Below are 22,882 nucleotides of genomic sequence, written 5' to 3'. Positions count from 1 at the left end.
AAGGGTATTATAGGATAAAAACAATCAATACACTAAAGTTTTAGAAGAGTATCTTATAAAAAAGGATAAACTATAAAATAAAAAGAGTTTTATACAGGGATGAAGGTAATAGTCACCATTAAGTTGTTACCAATTGCCTTAAAAAAAAGTTGTCACCAATTAATATAAATTAAGTTTGAATTCTTTAAGTAAGATCTTTTGTTGAATATTATGGATGAAAAAAAATATAATTGTGAGAGATTTATTAAGATGCCTAATTAGATTCCATGCAAAAAATTAATCATTGATGAGATTGGTGCGCACCAATAACAGGCCGTTTGATTCTGCTTTCACTGTATAGGAAGAAGCTTTGGGGTTTTTTAAAGTCTGTTGTTGTCCCAAGCACTTTGCTTGATTTTTAGTTTTTTCTGTTTTGTTCTATTGGGCCTAGCCCCGGTGTGAAGAAAAAAAAATATTACTCTAAATGGATAAATCATAAATAATTAAGTTTATCAAAGAACGAAAATTCTTGTTGATAAATGGTTGAATGCGTAAAGGTGTGACAAGTATGTCTTGTAGGTAAGTTTTTTGAGATTATTTTTTCATAAGTTATAATGATTAAGGATCAATTGGACATTAATTTATAAATTTTATGAATTAATTTATTATTAAGTTATACAATATGATGTAATTATTGTATTTTTACACATTCAAAAATTAAATCAAAATTCTTATTCTTTTAAAGACTAAATTATCACTAACTTACATATTTAGCAACCCAAATGATGGTTTATAAAAAAAAAAAGGATAATGATACGCATGATAGAAAATGTGAAAAAATTGGATTGTTTTATCAGTAATTTTGAATCATGCACCATTGCGTTAAATATTGGGGGAAAAAGTTATCATTCAGAATGGTTTTATTGGGTTCAAGTAAGATTAGAATAAAAATGAAATAAAAGTGAAAGTAAAATAGTAGTAATATTATTTATAAAATTATAATAATTTAGTGCGTTTTCAGGTGAAAGAGAAGCATGGAATGTATGCGTGACATTGTGATTGGTCCCTTGTTTTTGTTGATTGGTTCATATTCCTATCTCCTATCTATCATCTCACAATGCCTTTGATGATGAATTGATGGAACTGGGAATCAGAAGCCCTGTCCATGCAACACTCTTTCACCATTTCTCCAATTCTCTTCTCTTCCCTGCACGTCTCACCCTCTTAAACACTACCTCTTCATCTTTCATGGCTACCCATTTGCACGTCTCCAGTGAAGAATTCGACCCTTCTCCTTCTCTTGCAATTGGACAACACGACCTCTTAATCGTTGGTCCTGGGATTCTTGGTCGTTTAGTGGCTCACAATTGGCGCCAGGTACCTACTTATTCTTTTATATCTACTATTTCATTTTAATTATTGTTAGACATATCATATCAGTATATATATATATATATATATATATATATATGTTATTGTATATGTATGTATGTATGTATGTTTACTCAAGCTGCAGGAATATTCTGGTTGTCAAGTTTTTGGACAAACAGCAACCACTAATCATCACCGAGAGTTAACTGAAATCGGTATCAATCCGTCTTTGAAGTGGACCAAAGCCTCCCTCAAATTTCCCTATGTCATTTTCTGTGCTCCCCCTTACCAATCCTCAGACTACCTTGGTGATCTTAGGTTAGCAATCTTATCCTTGAAATTTAAATTAAAGAGGAAATAAAATAAAAACAATTATAAAAGTCAACCTTTTTGTGTTTGCAATTGTGTTTTTCTTCTGAACTTATGTGGGGTGGACTGTCAACCAATCAGGCTGGCTGCATCATGCTGGAATGGTGAAGGTGCTTTGCTGTTTACATCAAGCTCTGCTCCTTATGATTGTAATGATAATGGATTGTGTCACGAGGTTGGTCTTAAAAACATTCTTTGGCTGTTCTCTCTGTCTTTTATAGCTTAATTTGTGCAATTGATCATCACTTATTTTTCTCATCTTCAAGACTTCATGTGCATAACATTGTAGAAGTGACACACTCTCTTTGATATATTATTTTGAACACACTCTTTATTATTAATTAAAATTTATTGAAAATCACAAATTTTTTGTAGGTCTCATTTCTTATTTAATAAGTCTGTCTGTTACTTTTGTAGTTTCCAATAAAGTTTAAGTAATAGCACAGAGTGCGATAGGGTGTGGTGTGAGCACTCTTCTCCTTTCCCATGTTTTTGGCATGGTTGTCTCAACAACAACGTATCTTGTTCATGGGGTTAGATATTTATTTCTGTGCAGGATAGTCCAGTGGTGCCAACAGGGAGGAGTCCCAGGACTGATGTCCTTCTAAAAGCTGAAAAAATAGTGCTGGAGTTTGGTGGTTCTGTTTTAAGACTGTCTGGACTTTATATATCCTTTTCAAAATTCAGTTTACTAGGATTCCAACTATTCATTCATCTGGGTGGTTATTTCTATTATTATGTTTATCAGTTTATGTCTAGTGTCTGCTTCCAACCTTGACATTTTAAACAAAGTAGATAAAGGTGCACATGCTTATTGGTTAGAGAAGGGGATAGTCGAATCTCGTCCTGATCACATTCTGAATCTTATACACTATGAGGTCAGAATTTAAGTGCATTTTATCATATTCTGTAAATTAACATGACAGTGGTTTTATCCATATTTGGCAATTAGCCTCTTTAAATTTGTTTGACATACATTGAGTCATCGAGGTATTGAGATTCATTCTATGTCAAAAGATGTTTCATTCATGTGCTTTCACTAATTATCTCTATTTCCATCACACTTACATATTTTGTTTCATATTTGACATTTCACCATGAGACTTGTTTGAGTCCCTTAACCAACTAAAAGTTGAATACATTGTTTAATGTGTTTAATGTGCTGCTTTAAAGGTTGAAAAGTTGAATACATTGTTTAATGTGTTTAATGTGCTGCTTTAAAACCAGGATGCAGCTTCACTCTCTGTCGCAATTTTAAAGAAACAATTTCGTGGGAGAATTTTCTTGGGATGTGATAATCATCCCTTATCCAGGTTACATGTTATATGTCCCTTGAGTTTACAACTATTTTCTTTCTTTGAGATTTGTTCCTCACTATTGCTTGCCATGTGTTAGGTAGTGATGCCAACATATGTTTCTTGCTCTCTCTGACCCTTTCTAAATGTTGTCAGGCAAGAAGTGATGGATCTAGTTTACAAAAGTGGGAAATTTAGTAAAAAGTTTGAGAAATTTACAGGTAATAACGATTGTTTCCTTAAGTGCTTATTCAAACATTCAAACGCGGGTACAACACTGGTGATAGTTGGTACTTTGAGATTCAGTATGATTTCTAATTAGTTGATAATGTAAAAAAAATATATTGATATGAAAATTAAACTCTAATGAGAATCACCTGTTTTTTTCTCACTTTTATTTAGGATGCTATCACTGCGTAACTCATCATTGTAAAAGCATGCCTTTGTATATTTCCTTAGCAGGAACCGATGATCCTCTAGGCAAGAGATTGAACAACTCCAGAACACGCCAGGAAGTAGGGTGGGAGCCCAAGTACTCTAGCTTTGCTCATTTCCTTGAGACCATCTGATTCACTCAGTATTTTGTTATCAATAATACTTTTTGCATGTAAATCCGTACTTGACATGATTTTTTAGCCTTGCTGTGGTGGGGTAATAAAAACATGATGGAGTGCATTTGCAGATTTAGGCTGTGTTTGGATAAAAAAATTGAGAACGTGCTTTTGAAAATTTCAATGCACCTAATTGTTGTGCTTGTTATCACGAAGTGTCAATGCTTTAAGAAAAATGTTAATTAATATTCTTGACACTAATTAAGGAATAAAAATTAAAAAGTTTTTGTTTAAAGATATATGAATACTCCCTTTTGTAATTTCTAAAAATGTTTTTTTAATTGCTAAATGACCTTAGAATTATTTTTGTTGCCTATTCCATTTACACACGTATTTTCATGATTAAAATATTGAATTTTAAAAAATTGAAATAAGATGAATATTTTTTATAGATTATTGTTTTTAATTCGTTTAAGGTGAAATGTATGGGTACCTTCTTAAAATTAATGTAAGGTATTGAAGCAATAATTTTTTTTGAATAGTTAGGGTCAGTTTGTTTGTAGTGGATTAAAATGCTAGAAAATTCAAATGAAGATATCCCATAATAAGGCAACAATGAATTTTTATGACTACTGGTAGACTATCCAGCCTCTGTTTCAAACTTCCGGTATGTGGAGTGGAAACAGAAAGAATGAAAGTGAGATAAGATGAAACTTTTGAAGTATAAAAGTATGAATTTTACATCATTTTAGTGTTATTGTTTTCATTTTCTACCTTCTTTCTCTGCAAACGAACGGGGCCTTCATGATAAGATAAGTTCATAACAAACTCGGTCATCTCAGAAAAGAATATTTCACATGGGATTGACCTCCTGTGCTGCAATGGCAAGGAATGTTGTCAGAGTCCAAAGACCTACATTAACAAATGACCCTACCCTAGAAATGCATTATGGGTAAAGAAACTCACTCATATGCAATTTTAACATCCAGAAGCCGGGAACTTGCTTGATTCTGTGACAATGTCACTCTTCCTTCAATGAGTTGATCTTGTTTCAGATCTTTTGGATCAAAAAAGTATATCAAGGTCTGCAAAATACAATTGTTAAATCAAGAGACCAAGATAATATAAAAAAAGATGATGCAACTTTTTCAGATCTCTCATCCTATGCATTTGTCTTTAAGAAAGCTTAAGATAAGAATCGATCAAATATTTAAATGTACACTTCTCTGAACAATGAAACTAGGCCAGCATATTGGAATTGGAAATTGAAAATATATACTGCACCTGTTGCCAATGTGTTGGCAGGACATTAGGTGCAGTGGACAGGAGCAGCGTAGGGTCTCTTCTTGTTTGACTATCCACCGGAGGATGATCGTCAACAGATGAAGTCGGGTAACGAATACTGAGTGGCATTGGTGATGGTCCAAACTCAACATCAAACCAAAACGCAAAACCATGTAGCGGTGCTGGAAAAACAGAACTATAAGTACCAAGATATTACAGGCATCAAATGCAGAAGAACTATTCAGTAAATTGGTAGAGAGAAACAAAAAAAGAAGTACAACAAAATCAAGGCTTTAGAGCTGTGTCGTCAAAAGAGATTTGACACACAAAAGCATCTCCAATAAGGGTGCATACATGAGATGCTTAACTTTAAGTTAACATTGTTTATTTTTTTTTACTGGAGCAGATGACATCAAGTTGCTTATATAGTCACGGTTGCTTAACAAATTTATATTACAAATAACACATTTTTTAGCATTATAGGACTTGTAAAATTAAGTTAAACATTCATTTTAGCCACTTAACATTTGAGTAAATTTTGTGTAGAGTGGTTAAATCTACATGAAATTGTAATGTCTATAAAATTAAGATAAACAACCCATCTAAACAATTGTGTACTTTAGATGCTCTAAGGGATTTAGTATAAAGAGTAAACTGATGATGAGTTATAACTTATAACCATTGATTGAAAAATCAACTGTCAGGATTGTGATTAAATGCATACAAATGTTTAATAAAATATTTAGCTATTTAAATCTCAACCATTGATTTTCTAATCAATGGGTATAACTTTCACTTTACTCTCTAAAGTGAATCCCTTACATTAGAGGAGGAAAATCAGAACAAGTGAGTCTGGGTTGGACACAGAATTTGAGACAAGCAAAGGGAAGAGGAAAAACTAGCATGATTGATCTTAACAAGGGAGACGTGGCACGTTAGCTGTAAACAGAAATTTTAGCAGCAAGACTCAAATTAAATACATCAGCCAAATGGAAGAGCATAAGAAACTTACCTTTCACCGTTGAGTTGAACTTAAAGCTTTCTGTCACAGATCGTAGCTCAGGAATGGTAACAGAATCACAGTTCACGCATTTCACCTGTAATATTAATGTAAAATATCAACTACTTCAAAATGAGAGGGGATTATTAGCATAGAGAAAAAACTGAAACAACACAGTACCACACACAGAAACAAACATATAGACATATCTACAAACACTTAAAATTAAGCTAAAGTCCTACATACATATAAGACATTCATATTTGTTAAAAGGGAGGCAAGACTCATGCTGCAAAATCCATGGAGGAAAAATTATATAGAAGAGCAGTGATAAACACAAAGATCACAAGTATCCTAATTATATCTTAGATTTCCTTTAAGACTAGTTTTTCTATTCCTTCATTATCTCGTAGGATTAGTCACCATATTTGCTTGATTCATGATTTGTTTCCTATTTACTCCCTTTCTTCCCTCATTCTTGACCAAGTTGTCAAGAGTTCAACCCTTTCTGCCCTATTCTTCTAAATATGAAGTTGAATTTCAAGTAACCAGGCCTACAAATTATTCATGCTCCAAGCTCTAAGGACTTTTGCATGAAAGAGTGTACTAGATATAAAAACCATTTATAAGTTTTAAATATGTGGGTCACTAGTTCCAAATTAGTAGCTCCACACTAAAGTATAAAATATAGGCAAGATCACTAGATTTCAACTTTTCTAGACAAACTAACTTGTCTGGTCCAATTTAAGATAGAATACAAAAATTGCGAGTAACTATCCGTTTAAAATACGTATTGAAAAAATTTCATAATTTAGAATATAGTTATTAAACATTAATATATGTTTACAAGATTAATTTTTGAAAATATATAATTGTAATTTTGAAGCAATTATAATTTTTTTAAAGTACTATTATATAAAATAATAAAAATAAAAATATTATTATAAGATAACAAGCAGATTTAGGACAGATTATTATATAATATAACTATAGTTATGTTTTTCATGCAATAGTTAATATAATAATAAAATAAAAACTATTAACTTCGTTAAGATAAATATTAGAATATTAACTTGACATTAGAAATTATATTTTCGGGCAACACATTTGAGTTGGTTTCTAATTTTTTTTAATTAGTTGAAAAACTGTTTTATGTTAATTTTAGTAGCTCTTAATAGTTTTTAATGTTTTTTTTTTAACTTTACTTGAAACAGGGTTTTTTTATAAAACTTGTTTATTATTTTTTATTTTTCTGCTATTTTATATTTTCCAGTATCTAATTTTATAAAATTCTTATAATTTAATAAGTTAATTTTTTAATTTTTGATTGCTAATGTTTCAGCTAATTTTATCGAATTTTATCCAACGTAACCTAAATTTCAATGATTTTTTTGAAAAAGATAAATGAAAAATGTAAAGTTGAAAAAAACTTCTTAAATTCGGAGAGAAAATTGAAATGCATTGATATTGGTGCAGTTAAAAAAAAGACAAATAAAGAAAAAGAAAACACATTAATTAATATTAAAAAAGGGATGCAAAAGGGAACGTTGAGCAGCTCTGGATCTGATGCACCGGCACCACCAGAGTAGGCTTCGATGACGTATCCGCAAATCGTATGTTTTTCGTATCCGATCGTATCTAAACCGTATCGGATATTTTAATATTTGTTTTTTAAATATAAAGATAAAGATAACTGATATCGCTAGGACACGTATCCGATACTGATACGGGAGCAAAAATGGCGTATCACTTTGGTGCAAATAGTAATTGAACCTGTGATAAAATATAGCATAAAATCATAAAAGTTAAGTACAGTGAAATTTCAAATTAACATAAGGCTAAATAAATATCATTCAGCAAATGTCACTTGAAATAAAACAAAGAAAGGATACTTTCTATTATGTTCGTGCTTCAAAGTTCAAATGGGCTTCAACAGTAGTATATAGCAGATATAAAAGATAACATCATAAGAGGCTATACTTTCTATTTCAACATATGAGGACCTTCGTAGGTTTAGATTAGGTCTAATGGGCTCAAAAAATGTTTTTTTGTCGAGTTAAAGTTTTTTCATAAAAGAAGGTTGAAACCTATAAGCCACTGGTTTTGCTGTTGTTGCTTTAGTTTGGCTAGTTTTTCAACTGTTCTTCACTCCTCTGCTTTTATGGGTTGAATGGACCAGCTGGACCAGTTCATTGCTTTTCCAGTCAAACCAGATGTCTGATTTGGCTTTTCGATCAATGCAAATTAGTGAGAATTCAACATAGGACACACGAAAGACACCAATTCAACATGCTTCATATAAGTGTAGAAAGTACATTCATCTCACTTCAAATGGGATAGTCCATTAATTTAACCAACCTTTTGATCCTATCGCAGCACTAAATTTCACATCACACTCACAAGCAGGTAACAAAGTATGTATAGCCAAGGAACTGTGTACAGCTTAGCATCTGTACGAGATATAAGATTAGTTGGGTGGTTAAGAAAGAAGGGAAGAAGGAAAATGCCGTCGATTCGATCCCTCTGCTATCTAAATCTAACAAACTAACAATTAACATTTGTCGATAAAAAAACAGTTCAGCATCTGAAAGTTGAAAAGTGAGGTAAAAAATCAATGAATGCAGTAACATTAGGGGACTCACCACTTGTGGCCTTGCCAAAACATTTTCAAAAGTAATTGTCTCCACACAAGGTCCCAGGAATGCACTCTGTTTTGCTAATGGTTTAAATGCAGACACTGCAACAAAACTCAGTATTAGGGCATGCTAAGTTTTCCTATGGTATCAGTATAGTTCAACTGTATGATTTCATGAGACAGGTTTAAAAAATAATAGTAATAAATCTAATAAGGTGACTGAAAATGTTTGATCATCATGTCACTTGAAACAGGAAACTTTAGTTAAAAAAAAAATATGAAAGCTGCAGACAAACTGTTAGTCTATAAGAAATAAATGAAATGTTGCTGGACAGATAAGATAATGTAGTATTGATTAGCAGATTATATTATATTTATAATCATTATGAAGAGTCATTAACAAAGACAGTAAATAAGCAGATCATAGCATGCATTGTATGTCTGTATGAATTACAATATAAATATGAGCATCAATAAAACTAGCTACGTAGTACTGTACTCACTATTAATTCCATAAACACTATTCCAGTAGTTAATGCTTTCCTCGTATCTTTTGGTATTTGTAACAGGAGCCATGTACAACTACAGAGAGAATACTAAGAGGTAAGTATTGTCTAGTACAACATCTATTGAATTCAGTAACTAATAAGTTTCCAAACACATCCAAGCCAATTAACAGAATTAACACAGATTAAACTTTGGCACGCCATTAGTCTGAAAAACAACCTCAGGGAATTTCACTACAAACTATTAATGATAGAAAATAAATGTACCGTTGCCTTTGAAGGAAGCATTAGACCTCCTGGTTTGAGCCAGCGATCTCTGGCAGTAATAACACTTTCCAGCATGTTCTACAAGTAAAGGCAAGTCTTCAAACCAATAAAATTATGAAAGCAAATGTATTCTAAAAAATCTAGGAAACTTAAGGTCATTTCGCCTGAAATAAAACAAAAAAGGGTCATCTCATTTTCTCGCTTTGCCATATTTTTATGATCATAATGACAAGGAGATGTCTTTCTGTTAGTTAGCCAATGAATTCTTCAAGAGGATTCTTTGTTCAATGTTCAATAGGATTTGAGAGTTTCATTGTATTGATACTTGGTTCTACTTTGCTTTGGACAATAAGATCTAATTTAAAGTTTGAGAGGTCCTTTTCACTTAAAAGTTTGTAACCACAGGACTGAGTTGCAGGTTTTTCTGAATAATTCCGTTTTTCTTCGTACTTAGCAACAACATTTTATTTGTTTCAATTAATTTTAATATCTGGCTTTTAACCCACTTATTTTACAATCATGTGTTTCAACGTTGAACTACAAAAAATATATATTTACTCAATTGATCACAAAAATCCTAATGAGCACCTTATGTAGAAGCATATAGCCCATCCATTCTGAAATTATAACATCAACTTGTTCCTTGATTTCAACATCCTGCAGACACCATAACAAAACAGCCGATTATTAACAGCAAATATACAAATTGATCAGAAAACAAAGTATAAATACAATGAAGTGAGGATTGTCCAAGGCTTAATTTTAGCTCTATTTTGACCATAACTATAGTCTATGTTAATGTGGGATCTCAACACACCCAAATTTTCACCGATTCAAGGGGAATTAATCTCGGGATCTAGTTTTGGATCACATATCTAAATGGTTTGGTCATTCTATTTTTTGAAAACCGAGTCAATATTTAAACTCTCATAATCTAAAATTGGAAGTTATAGCAACTCTTTCAAAGAGTAAAACATATTTGGTCAGAGTACCCTACCTCAATTCGTCCTTGCAATACCGTGATAATATTTGAAAGATTGTTATCTTCAACTACTTTGCTTGTCTGCTTGCAACAAGGAAAAAGTCAATCGAAACCAAGAGCTCAAGCTCTAAAGTGATACTATAAAGAGCATAGATTGATTGATTCTGTCACAAATATATGTTTTAGCTTGTTATAGCAACAATGTAAGAGAGAAAAGCAAATCGTGGGCATCCACCTAATAGCGCAAGCTTTTAGGAGAGTTCGTCTTTAACAAGATATTACAACCTTTATGAAGCCCAATGGGTTCTTGCGAAAAGGGGCATGTATGTGAGATACAAAACCATACTTTTTGCCTTCACCAAGTAGTTTAAGTTCTAAAGAGAGTTGATTTTTGACATTTTACTTACAAAGCTCCAAAAAACACACAAAAATATAGTGAGGAACACATTTCTGTAACCGTAACCCTAATCAACAACACCACAAAATAAGCAATGAGAACTATGATCTTGAAAAAATTTACCGCATGTGCAATGTCATGAGTTGCTTCAACTGCATACACCTGGCAAAATAAAATTTCAGTGTCATGCCGCAGGACAACAAATTAATGCAAGTTTTAAGAAGTAATCAAATCAAATTCATCCATAATTAATTACTTACAAGTCAACTAAATGAACATTATTGATGAAAATCAGAACTAATATTCTGATTTTAGTATTAATTAAAGTTTATGGAGATATTATCTTTTGATTTAGAGGAAATAAAATATCCTTTATTTATCCATTGTGTACTCTGACACAATTTTCAGTCCAAATATCCCTCACTTTCTCTCATTTTACAATTATGAATGTGTAACTGAAAGAGCTAATTACCCGCTTTGCACCAGCCTGAGCACAGAGTATAGCAAGGATGCCAGTACCGCATCCAACATCAAGAACAACCTGCATGCAGACGATCGAGATAACCCATTACATTAGGGAGAAGAATAGAGCCAAAAAATAATAATTAAAAATCAAGTTCTGAAGTTTGCTTAATTACTTTGTCTCTAATAAATTCCTCGTGACGAATTATTGCATGCAGATAAGCATCAGTCCGTGCCTTATCCTGTACCAAACAAGGGGGCAATAAAGGAAACATGATATCAGCATTCCACATATATATAGAAACACAACATATATAGAGACAAAAAAGGGGGCATGGCGCTGTTGTTGACTGAAAGTGAATGTTTGAAAGATACATAATTAATAAATCTTGACAGATATAAGCAAAAATGACATTGAGATACTGTATCAAGAAAAAACTACCTATCAAATACGGACATGAACACACGAACTTGATGGTATATTTATTTTTTTAAGCCAACCTTTTATATTTTTTTAAGTGTAATAATTATGTAAAAGTGAAAACTTAAGTGTTAAAGTAAACAAAAGTTAACTTTTGAATCCCACACCATGTAAGTGTCAGACAACACTTGAAACAAAAGAGGTATTCATGTTTCTTAGAAAATAATTAGTATATCAAACGAAAGAGAAAAAAACCTAGCGCAAGATCGAGAGATTAAGAAAGAAAACCTTGAGCAACTGTTCGTGAACGCTAATTCGAGCATAGGATTCGAAATACGCCTCGTCATGATCAATGCTACTGGTCACTCGCATTGGCACTACTTGCTCTTCTCCATCGATACCTTGTCGTTCCTTCGGCTGCTGCATTTTGTGGTGGCTACGGTTACTTGCTGAGATATATAGAAAAATGAAGGAAATCTATATATATATATATATATATATATATATAACAGCCTTTCCACCAAACCAGGTGAGATACAAAACTACGGATAAGCTTAACAGCAACAGAAATTATCTCTTATCTAAATCAGTTTGTTTCTTCAATCTTCTCTTATGTTAGCCCAAATGAAAGTGGTTAGGCAAGTTAATTTATTATAAATTTTAGTTTTCTTTGAAGTCATGACATTAAATAATTTAAGAGGTGATTATTTTTTAAAATATATTTTTTCGACCAATGAATGTAATTTATTTTGTTGATATGATTTTTAGAAGGCAAATTTTACGGTGCCTTTGTATTTGAAATGGTATTTATGCCTTTTTGAGGAAAGTAATTACTTGGAACATTTACCTTATAAATAACATGGAATTGATAATATGCTCATTGTCTAGGCTTTTGTTACGTACTTTTAATTGCTAAATGATTATTTTTGTTGCTCGTTCCATTTACACTGGTATTTTTTATGATTAATATTGAATTTTAAAAAATTTAAATAAAATGAAATTATTTGTAATTATAAAATATAAAACAATAAAATTGTAACTCATTTATTGAATTATTTTAATATAAAGATTATTGTTTTTAATTGATTTAAGATGAAAAGGTACGGTTTTAAAAGTATTTACTATGAAAAGTTAATAAACTTGTCACTTAATAGTTTGTGATTGATGACTGGAAAATAAATTGTGTAAGTTTTAATAAATCCAATAGGTTACTTCAATTTACTTTTCGATCTCTATCACTTGCCTACGTATGCATGGCATTTAGTTCGATTGTATTGGATATTAAAACGCGAGATAATTCGAATGATACTAGCCCACAATAAGACAACAATGAATTATTACGACTACAGGTAGATTATCCAGCCTCAGTTTCAAATTTCGGGTAGAGTGAAAAGAAGAGGAATAAAAGTGAAATGAGATGAAACTTTTGAATTAAAATAGAATATAAAAGTAAGATATTTAAATCATTTTACTGTTTTTTTTTTCATTTTCTATCTTCTTTCTCTGCAATGAAGTGACCCTTCATGACAAGGTAAGTTCATAACAAACTCGGTCATCTCAGAGAAGAAAATTTCACATAGCTAGTATCGACCTCCTGTGCTGCAGTGGCAAGGAATGTTGTCAGAGTCCAAAGACCTACATTAACAAATGACCCTACCCTAGAAATGCATTATGGGGAAAGAAACTCACTTGCTTGATTCTGTGTCAATGTCACTCTTCCTTCAATGAGTTGATCTTGTTCCAGTTCTATTGGATTAAAACAGTATATCGTGGTCTGCAAAATACGATTGTTAAATCAAGAGACCAAAATAATATAAAAGAAGATGATGCAACTTTTTCAGATCTCTTATCGTATGCATTTGTCTTTAAATATGCTTAAGATAAGAACTGATCAAATATTTAAATTTACACATCTCTGAACAATGAAACTAGGCCTGCATATTGGAATTGGACACTGAAAATATATACTGCACCTGTTGCCAATGTGTTATTTATCAGGTGCAGTGGACAGGAGCAGATTAGGGTCTCTCCATGTCTGACTATCCACCGGATGATCGTCAACAGAGTAAGATGAAGATGAAGCTAGGAAGAGTCGTGGAATTGCTGATGGTCCAAACTCAACATCAAACCAAAACGCAAAACCACGTAGCGGTGCTGGAAAAAAAGAAAATATGCATATCTATAAACACCAAGATATTACAGGCATCATTAAGTGCAGAAGAACTATCCAGTAAATTGGTAGATAGAAACAAAAAAAATACAATAAAATTAATGGAAGGATTTAGAGTTGTGTCGTGAACAAAATAGATTTGACACATCTAAGGGATTTAATTTGAAGAGTAAAGTGAAGAGTTATAACCATTGATTGAAAAATCAACTGTCAGGATTGTTATAAGCAATACAAATGTTTAATAAAATATGCAGCTATTTAAATCTCGACCATAGATTTTCTAATCAATGGATATAACTTTCACTTCTCTAAAGTGAATCCCTTGCATTAGAGGAGTAAAATCAGAACAAGGGAATCTGGGTTGGACAAACAGAAATTTTAGCAGCAAGACTCAAATTAAATGCATCAGTGAAATGGAAGGGAGAGCATAAGAAACTTACCTTTCACCGTTGAGTTGAACTTAAAGCTTTCTGTCACCGATCGTAGCTCAGGAATGGTAACAGAATCACAGTTCACACATTTAACCTGTAATGTAAGACATCAACTACTTCAAAATGAGAGTGGATTATTGGCATAGACAAAAAACTGAAACAACACAGTACCACACATAGAAAAAAACATAGAGACATATCTACAAACACTTAAAATTATGCTAAAGTCCTACATATAAGACATTCATATTGTTAAAAGGGAGACAAGACTCATGCTGCAAAATCCATGGAGGAAAAATTATATAGAAGAGAAGTGATAAACACAAAATTATATCTTAGATTTCCTTTAACACTAGTTTTCCTATTTCTTCATTATCTCTTAGGATTGGTCACCATATTTGCTTGACTCATGATTTGTTTCCTATTTACTCTCATTCTTGACCTAGTTGTAAAGAGTTCAACCCTTTCTGCCCTATTCTTCTAAATATGAAGTTGAATTTCAAGAAACTGGGCCTACAAATTATTCACGCTTCGACGCTTCAAGCTGTTGTGCCACCATGCACCACCATCACCAAGCGTAGCCACCACCATCACCGATCTAACAGTTTCCTGGGGCGTGATCCTCTTGAACCCGCTGGTCCACGTGCTCCCGATGCATATGTCACCCTCGCTTCAGTCGTCAACTGTGAAGGGACCTTGCCACGAGCACACAATGGGACGGTCCCACAGAGAAGGGAAGAACAAAGCTCACATCGTCAAGGACATGCTGTTGCTGTTCAGCACTGGAATCCACGCTGCCTTCTTCATCAACAACATGGCGAGTCTCATCAGCATCGTCACCGTGTGAGCTCTGACCCACTTACAATGCCATCATCCTCTCAATCAAAGAAGAAGGAGGTAGGAATTTGGTGAAGCAGAGGACGACGACGCAATAGGGAGGATACAAATGCCTAAAAAAAATAGGTAAACTCCACAGCACATTGCACTAGGTTTGGCCAAAATAAGTGGTTTTTAAAACTGGGCAGATAAGGCACAAGTTCACTGGTTCAATACTAATTGAACCTGTGATAAAATATAGCATAAAATCATAAAAAGTAATTTCAGTGAAATTTCAAATTAGCGTCATAGTACACCATATTACATGTCCTGAAACATTAAAGAAAAAAAAATGATGAAAGGCTAAATAAATAATCATTCAGCAAATGTCACATAAAATAAAACAGAGAAAGGATACTAATTATGTTAGTGCTTCGAAGTATTACATTGAACAGCAAACAAAGTATACATGCATATAACAGATATAAAAGATAAGATCATAAGAGGAGGCTATACTCGCCAGTTCAACATACGATAACCTTTGTAGGCTGAGATTGGGTCTTTATTTTGCTCAAAAAATGTTTTTGTTGAGTTAATTTTTTTCCTTCAAAAAAGGTTGGAAGCAATAAGCCACTTTTGTTGGTGTTATTAGTTTGTTCAGTTTTTCACTCTCTGGTTTTATGGGGTTGAATGGACCAGCTGGACCAGTCCATTGGTTTTCCTGTCAAACCAAATGTCTGGTTTGGCTTTTCGATCTATGCAAATTAGTGTGAAGTCAGCATAGAACGCACCAAAGACGCCAACTCAACACGATTCATATTAGTGTAGAAAGTACATACGTTCATCTCACTTCAAATAGGATACTGTATTAATTTAACCAACCTTTTGATCCTATCTCATCACTAATTTTCACATCACACTCACAAGCAAATAACAATATATGTATATTGTATAACCTAGAAACTGTGTACAGTTCAGTATTTGACAGTTGAAAAGTGAAGTAAAAAATCAATGAATGACAGTAACATTTGTGGACTCACCACTTGTTGCTTCGCCAAAAGATTTTCAGGAGTAATTGTCTCCACACAAGGTTCCAGGAATGCACACTGTATTGCTAATGGTTTAAATGCAGACACTGCAACAAAACTCAGTATTAGGGTATGCTAAGTTTTCCTATGGTATCAATATAGGTCAACTGTATGATTTCATGAGAAACAGGTTTAAAAAATAATAATAAAAAAAATCTAATACGCTAACTGAAAATGTTTCATGATCATGTCACTTGAAACAGGAAACGTTAGTTAAAAAAGAAATACGAAAGCTGCAGACAAACTATTAGTCTATAAGAAACAAATGAAATGTTGCAGGACAGATAAGATAATGTAGTATTGATTAGCAGATTATATTATATTTATAATCATTATGAAGAGTCATTAACAAAGACAGTAAATAAGCAGATCATAGAATGCACATTGTATGTCTGTATGAAGTAAAATATAAATATGGACATCAACAAAACTAGCTACAAAGTAGTGCACTCACTATTAATTCCATAAACACGGTTCCGGCAGTCAATGCTTTCCTTGTATCTTTGGGTAGTTGTAAAAGGAGCCATGTACAACTACAAAGGGAATACAAAGAGGTAACTATTGTCTATTACAACATATATATTGAATTTCACTAAAAACTGATAAGTTCCCAAACACATCCAAGCCAAGGCTTCGTGTTAAATCCAATTAACAGAATTAACTCAAACTAGAAGTAAGAGGAGATTAAACTTTGGCAAGCCTTAGTCTAAAAAACAACCTTAAAGGGAATTTCACTACAAACTATTAAAGATAGGAAATAAATGTACCGTTGCCTTTGAAGGAAGCATTAGACCTCCAGGATTGAGCCAGCGATCTCTGGCAGTAATAACACTTGCAAGCATGTTCTACAAGTAAAGGCAAGTCTTCAAAACCAATATAAATTATGAAAGCAAATGTATTCTAAGAAATCTAGGAAACTTGAGGTCATTTCACCTAAAAAACAAAAAAAAGCTCATGTCATTTTCTCGCTGAGCCATATTTTTATCATCATAATGACATGGAGTTGTCATTCTGTTAGTTTGTCAATGAATTCTTCAAGAGGATTGTTTGTTCAATGTTCAATAGGATTTGAGGGTTTCATTGCATTGATACTTGATTCTAGTTTGCTTTAGACAATAAGATCCAATTAGAAGTTTATGAAAAGTCCTTTTCACTTAAAAGTTTGTAACACAGAACTGAACTGCAAGTTTTTCTAAATAATTTCTTTTTTCTTCCGACTTAGAGACAACATTTTTTTGTTTCAATTAATTTGAATATTTAAACTATCAGTTTTACCCCTCCAGAGTTCAGTATCTGGCTTTCCACCACTTATTTTACAATCATGTGTTTCAACATTGAACTATAAAAAATATGTATTTACTCAATCGACCACAAGAATTATAATAAGCACCTAAAAAAAAGCATAGAGCCCATCCATTCTGAAATTATAACATCAACCTTTTCTTCGATTACAACATCCTGCAGACACCATAAGGAAACAGCCGATTGCTAATAGCAAATATACAAGTTGATCAAAAAACGATGTATAAATTGAACAAAAAGCATAATTGTTGTGGATAAACTTAATTAGAGAGGAAATAGAAGATACAGTGGAAGGTGGAAGCATCCTATTAACCAGTAAAATAAGGAAACTGTTAGGGTCCAATTTCAAGACATGGATGGGACTTGAGTTCCACAGTGAAGGTATGGGATTCTAGTGAGGTTTACAAGGCCTCAGGCTCTTTAACTACAATTATAACTTTTGTGGTGTGGTTCTCCCAAGGTTCTTATCAATTGGTACACTAGCTGAAGGGCTAAAGCACAACTAGTCCGCATACCACGGCTACGGTACGTGGTAGGATATGTTAGGATCCAATTAAAAGATATGGAACTTGAGTCCCACGCATTGGACATATGGGATTGTACTGTGGCGGTTATAAGGCCTTAACTCTCTCATTACAATGGTTAGCTTTTGTGGTATCTGGTATGGTTCTCCTAATGTTCGTTTTTAGAAACTCAATATGGTTCCACTGTTCTACTAATCCAAACTCACTAAGTGATCACGAGAACATCAACTATATATGCTCACACACCTTGAATATGCAAGAATATTCATGCCCAAAAAAAGTCTTATTTCTTTCTCTTTGAATTAGGCCTTACTCAATCCCAAAACTAACATATGAAAGTGAGGATTGTGCAAGCCTTTATAAAAGCTCTATTTTCACCATGTTTATTGTGAATGTGGGGTCTCATCACACCTAGATTTTCACTGTGTAGGAAGCAAAGCTTTCTTAAGTGGACACAGGATCCACCCATGGCATGTGAGGCTAGCTTCCTTAATGCAGATAAAGGTTACTGCTCATGCTGGCTTAAGAGCTGCAAATATCTGTGGAATAAGAGCCATGACTCTGTCATGCTTAACCACACTCTTCTTGGTTCTGGGCCTTCTGGCACAAGCTTCTATAGAGCACCAACCAGTCCAATTTGCCAATGACAAGTGCATCAATTCGTCCTAAGTAGTAAAGTTAAAACGAAAGTTCGAGTGTCGAATTCACATGAAAATTGTTTGTACTTAGGTAAATGAATATTTTATTAATAAAAGAAGTTGACTCGAAAAGTTATGAGAAAAACAGTGATTTAAATTGATAGAAAATTAAATCAAACAAGAGAAAAATTTAAACAAGAATTTTAATTGATTAATTAAAGAGAAAATGAATTCAAAAGATGAGAATGTTGAAAAGAACTACTCTTTAATGTAATGTTAATGATTTTTCTCTATTTATAATTATTCGAATTTATACCTACATTTATTAGTATACTTACTCTAACTTTGATCCCCGTATGAAAGAATCTAATTTATCTATTTTCTCTTCCAAATCCCTTTGCATTAAGAATATAGATATATAACATGTTAAACAAATATCAACTTATCCATAATGATGACTTTATTTAAATATTCTTTTCCAGTTCTATTAGAAAATAACATCTTCCAACGCTACCCCTAAAACTTACCATGCAAATGGGTGATCAAGCCACAAATAATAATATTAAACACAAGAAAAGATAATGTAAATGTAATATTTATAAATAGTCATAGGAGACTTTATAATTATTTCTCCTAATGCACAAGAGGAGGAAAATATTTATTGAAGGAGAATAAAATAAGAAAAGGAGATCGAAGGAAGGATGACTCCTAATGATTATTTTTCCTTATTTTGTCCTTTATCTTCTCTAAGAAATTGTATTTTATTAGAATTTTTGTATATTTTTTTCTTATTTACAGGTGCATATTAACTTGTCTGAATTAATGCTTTCCTTACTTTGTTTTGTTTTTCTTAATTATTCTTACTTTTTTTTTCTTTGCTTTATTTTACTCATTAAGATTTTTTTAAACAAAAATTTAAATGATGATAATTTAATAATTATTTATTAAAAAAAAAGAATTAAAAGAGAAAAATTACAAATTTTTATATCATTATTAAATTTCAAAATATACTCATAATTGTTATCCGTCCATCACCTTAATTCCCCCACTTTGGTCACAAGCTAGCTAGCTCTTGGACTGTCCAAGACTTTATAATAAAGCTTTACTTTCGCCATAACTATAATTTACGTGATATCTCGACCCTTTCAATTAACATTCACCCAGTGGCCATTATTCTTTTCTACATCCACATGATAGGAGATGTTAGATAGGACTTCATTACCCAATCATTTGAGCATCAAAAGCTTGTAATCTATTTCCCCGATTCAAGGGGAATTAATCTCGGGATCTAATTTTAGATCACATATCTAAATGGTTTGGTCATTCGATCTATTTTTTGAAAAGCAAGTCAATATTTAAACTCTCATAATCTAAAATTGGAAGTTATAAGAACTTTTTCAAAGAGTAAAACATATTGGTCACAGTACCCTATCTCAATTCGTCCTTGCACTACCGTGATAATATCTGAAAGATTTTTATCTTCAACAGCTTTGGTTGTCTGCTTGCAACAAAGAAAAAGTCAATTGAAACCAAGAGCTCCCCATCGATTTGAATAATCGGTCTCAATTCGGGAGGAAGAACCGGTAAAAGACATAAAACCATCCATTCTGATTCTATATTTGTTGGGAGAAAATGCTTAAGCTCTAAAGTAATACTATAAAGGGCATAGATTGATTGATTCCATTGCAAACATATGTTTTAGCTTGTTATAGCAACAATGTAAGAGACAAAGGCAAATCATGGGCATCCACCTAATAGCGCAAGCTTTTAGGAGAGTTGGTCTTCAACAAGATATTACAGCCTTTATGACCATGTGGTTAGGAGTATGATACATGCAGCCCAAAATCTTCAAAACATTTTTAATTTTCAGCATAGGATATGGTAAATTGTGAGAAGGGGCATGTCAGATACAAAACCATACTTTTTGCTTTCACCAAGTAGTTTAAGTTCTAAAGAGAGTTGATTTATAACATTAAGTTCCAAAAAAAAATAAAAAATAGTGAAGAACTCATTTCTATAACGGTAAACTAAATCAACAACACAGACAAAATAAGCAATGAGAACTATGATCTTGAAAGAATTTACCGCATGGGCAATGTCATGAGCTGCTTCAACTGCATACATCTGGCAAGACAAAATTTCACAATGTCATGCATGCAGGACAACAACTGCAAGTTTTAAGAAGTAATCAAATCATACAAAAAAACAATGATACAAGTAGAATGGGCAGCTCCAGATTATTTAGAGGGGTGTGCTGAATTAAGAGGGAGAGAGAGAGAGAGACAATATGGAATTGCTCGAGTGATATTGCTTTTACGTAGAACATCCATATATAGGAGTATAGACTAAGTGGATACTATTTCCTGGGCTAAGAATAAGAGAGTGGTACTATTTCCTAGATACTGATTTCTATGAACATTAATGCTAAAAAACGAAGAACAGCAAGAAAGGAAGAGGTATCTTCAAAAAAAGACAAGCTCCCATAAAGAATCCCAGAGAAAGGATAAAGAGCCAATCTTGTCCTAAAGTAGATTTATCGCCAAGAAAACACCTTTAAAAATGCTCGTTTTCCATGCAACACATTAATACTAATAAATGACTCACTACTAACTAAACGAATACGAGGCAAGCGAATCGAAGCAACTTTGTTAATACTGCCTCTGCCTTTGGGCTGTTAGACTCATATATAAGTAAAAAATTTGTATTTTAAACTTAACTATAAATAAATTTAATTAATTTCATTGATATTTAATGATATTATTCTTAAGAATCTTGTTAATTAATATTCTTAAGACATTTGTTAAAGAACTAAAATGAAAAAATATTTATTGTATAAAATATAAGAGAGTATAAAAAGATCATGAGAGCATTGTAATTTTTCACCTCTCAATAAAATATTTCTAATTTAAGTTTCTTAACCAATATTCTTAGGCTTAGCATTTGTCTATTCATTTAGTAACTCTATTTTTAAGTACTTTATTTTATTCTTGATATCAAATTCTAAAATGAATAATATTTTAGAAATAATCTTATTTTTTATTTGAGATTTATAAAATTAAATTATTTCAATTAATTTTGTTAATTATAAAAAAAAATAGTTATTTTTGCCTATATATATGAATTGAGAGGAACTAAGCAGCTTTGGCTTTACTGTTATATTAGTAAAATACTAATAATTAATTAGTCACATGTCAAATAAATGAACATTATGAATGTGTAATTGAAAGAGCTTACCCGCTTTGCACCAGTCAAAGCACAGAGAATAGAAAGGATGCCGGTACAGCATCCAACATCCAGTACAACCTGCATGCAGACGATCGAGATAACCCATTACATTAGGGAGAATCAAGTTCTGAAAATAAAAATGAATTAAAAATCAAGTTCTGAAATTAGCTTAATTACTTTGTCTCTAATCAATTTCACATGATGCGATATTGCGTGTATATAAGCATAATTCCGCGTCTTATCCTGTACCAAAACCAATCTTGACAGATATAAGTAAGAAAAGAATGCAAGAAACCATAGTAGTAGATCGAGAGATGAAGAAAGAAAACCTTGAGGAACTGCTCGTGAACACTCATGCGAGCATAGGATGCGAAATATGCTTCGTCATGATCTACTTGCATTGGCACTTTTTGTGGAGGCTGGACCTCCGTGCTCCGGTGGAGGCTGCTGCATTTTGTGGCGGTTGGCAGTTACAACGGTTACGTGCAGAGCAAGGTGGAAACTCAGAGAGAGAGCAAGGAGGCAAATTAAAAAAAACACTGTGTTTATAATAATTAGTTTTTTAGATTTCGTTTTGATAGAAGTTTTAGTTTACCTTTTGCTCAAATGTTTTTAAGAAGACAAAAATCATCGTGGTTTTTTAAATAAATAAACCATCAAGAAACAAATAAGTAATTTATGATACATGGTTAGAAAAACATACGTTGAAAAAGATAAATCCTATAAATGAATCTCAATAATACTTTAAAGGATTATTCTTTGTCTTTTTGTGAAAAATACCTTGGTTCACCCAAAAAAGTAATACATAAGAAAAATTAAAATGATGGATGAACACTCAGAAAGAAATTAAAAAAAAAGTATATTATAATATAAATAATAGGATATGATAGAAAAAGAGAAATTAATATGATTGATATATATTAATAGAGGATCTATAATACATAGAAAAAAGTTTAATATACATGCACTTACAATGCGAAATAATTTTATATTCTCATTTAATCATAAATTATTTTATAATAATTATTATAAAAATTAATAAATTTTTCGTACATTGAGTTGTTTTTGAATGATTATGTAAAAAATTTTACACTTATCAATGCATAACCATCTTTCTTTATAGAAAAATTTTCATATATTATTATTCTAAAAGAAATTATTATGTTTAT

General features: G+C 32.2%; 2 protein-coding genes and 1 pseudogene across 5 annotated transcripts; 1 reads left to right on the top strand and 2 right to left on the bottom strand.

The window, feature by feature from the left end:
• The first annotated feature begins 1,009 nt into the window (after nucleotides 1–1,009).
• Nucleotides 1,010–3,697, top strand: LOC100814401 (uncharacterized). Of its 4 annotated transcripts, none has more exons than XM_006597477.4 (8): nucleotides 1,010–1,356; nucleotides 1,490–1,668; nucleotides 1,801–1,894; nucleotides 2,276–2,386; nucleotides 2,508–2,597; nucleotides 2,947–3,032; nucleotides 3,171–3,235; nucleotides 3,474–3,697. In XM_006597477.4, exons 1-8 carry the CDS (start codon nucleotides 1,117–1,119, stop codon nucleotides 3,581–3,583), a joined length of 975 nt encoding a protein of 324 aa, XP_006597540.1. In that variant the 5' UTR covers nucleotides 1,010–1,116; the 3' UTR covers nucleotides 3,584–3,697. The 4 variants fall into 4 exon arrangements, with proteins under 4 accessions (XP_006597540.1, XP_006597542.1, XP_006597541.1 ...); XM_006597479.4 differs by having other exon boundaries at nucleotides 1,013–1,356; nucleotides 1,496–1,668; XM_006597478.4 differs by having other exon boundaries at nucleotides 1,013–1,356; nucleotides 3,477–3,697.
• Nucleotides 3,698–4,185: 488 nt separating this feature from the next.
• On the bottom strand, nucleotides 4,186–11,243 carry LOC100816171 (probable protein arginine N-methyltransferase 6). The gene is made up of 11 exons (XM_014767487.3): nucleotides 11,109–11,243; nucleotides 10,760–10,798; nucleotides 10,255–10,320; nucleotides 9,846–9,914; nucleotides 9,258–9,335; nucleotides 8,988–9,066; nucleotides 8,492–8,586; nucleotides 5,862–5,946; nucleotides 4,850–5,031; nucleotides 4,532–4,650; nucleotides 4,186–4,441 (listed from the first exon to the last, which is right to left on the bottom strand). Exons 1-11 carry the CDS (start codon nucleotides 11,181–11,183, stop codon nucleotides 4,399–4,401), a joined length of 930 nt encoding a protein of 309 aa, XP_014622973.3. The 5' UTR covers nucleotides 11,184–11,243; the 3' UTR covers nucleotides 4,186–4,398.
• Nucleotides 11,244–13,071: 1,828 nt separating this feature from the next.
• On the bottom strand, nucleotides 13,072–22,114 carry LOC102661829 (probable protein arginine N-methyltransferase 6; annotated as a pseudogene).
• Nucleotides 22,115–22,882: the final 768 nt, after the last annotated feature.

The sequence above is a fragment of the Glycine max genome, chromosome 15, assembly GCF_000004515.6.
Source record: "Glycine max cultivar Williams 82 chromosome 15, Glycine_max_v4.0, whole genome shotgun sequence".
NCBI classification, from domain to species: Eukaryota; Viridiplantae; Streptophyta; class Magnoliopsida; order Fabales; family Fabaceae; genus Glycine; species Glycine max.
This window is presented reverse-complemented; position numbering and strand designations above follow the sequence as displayed.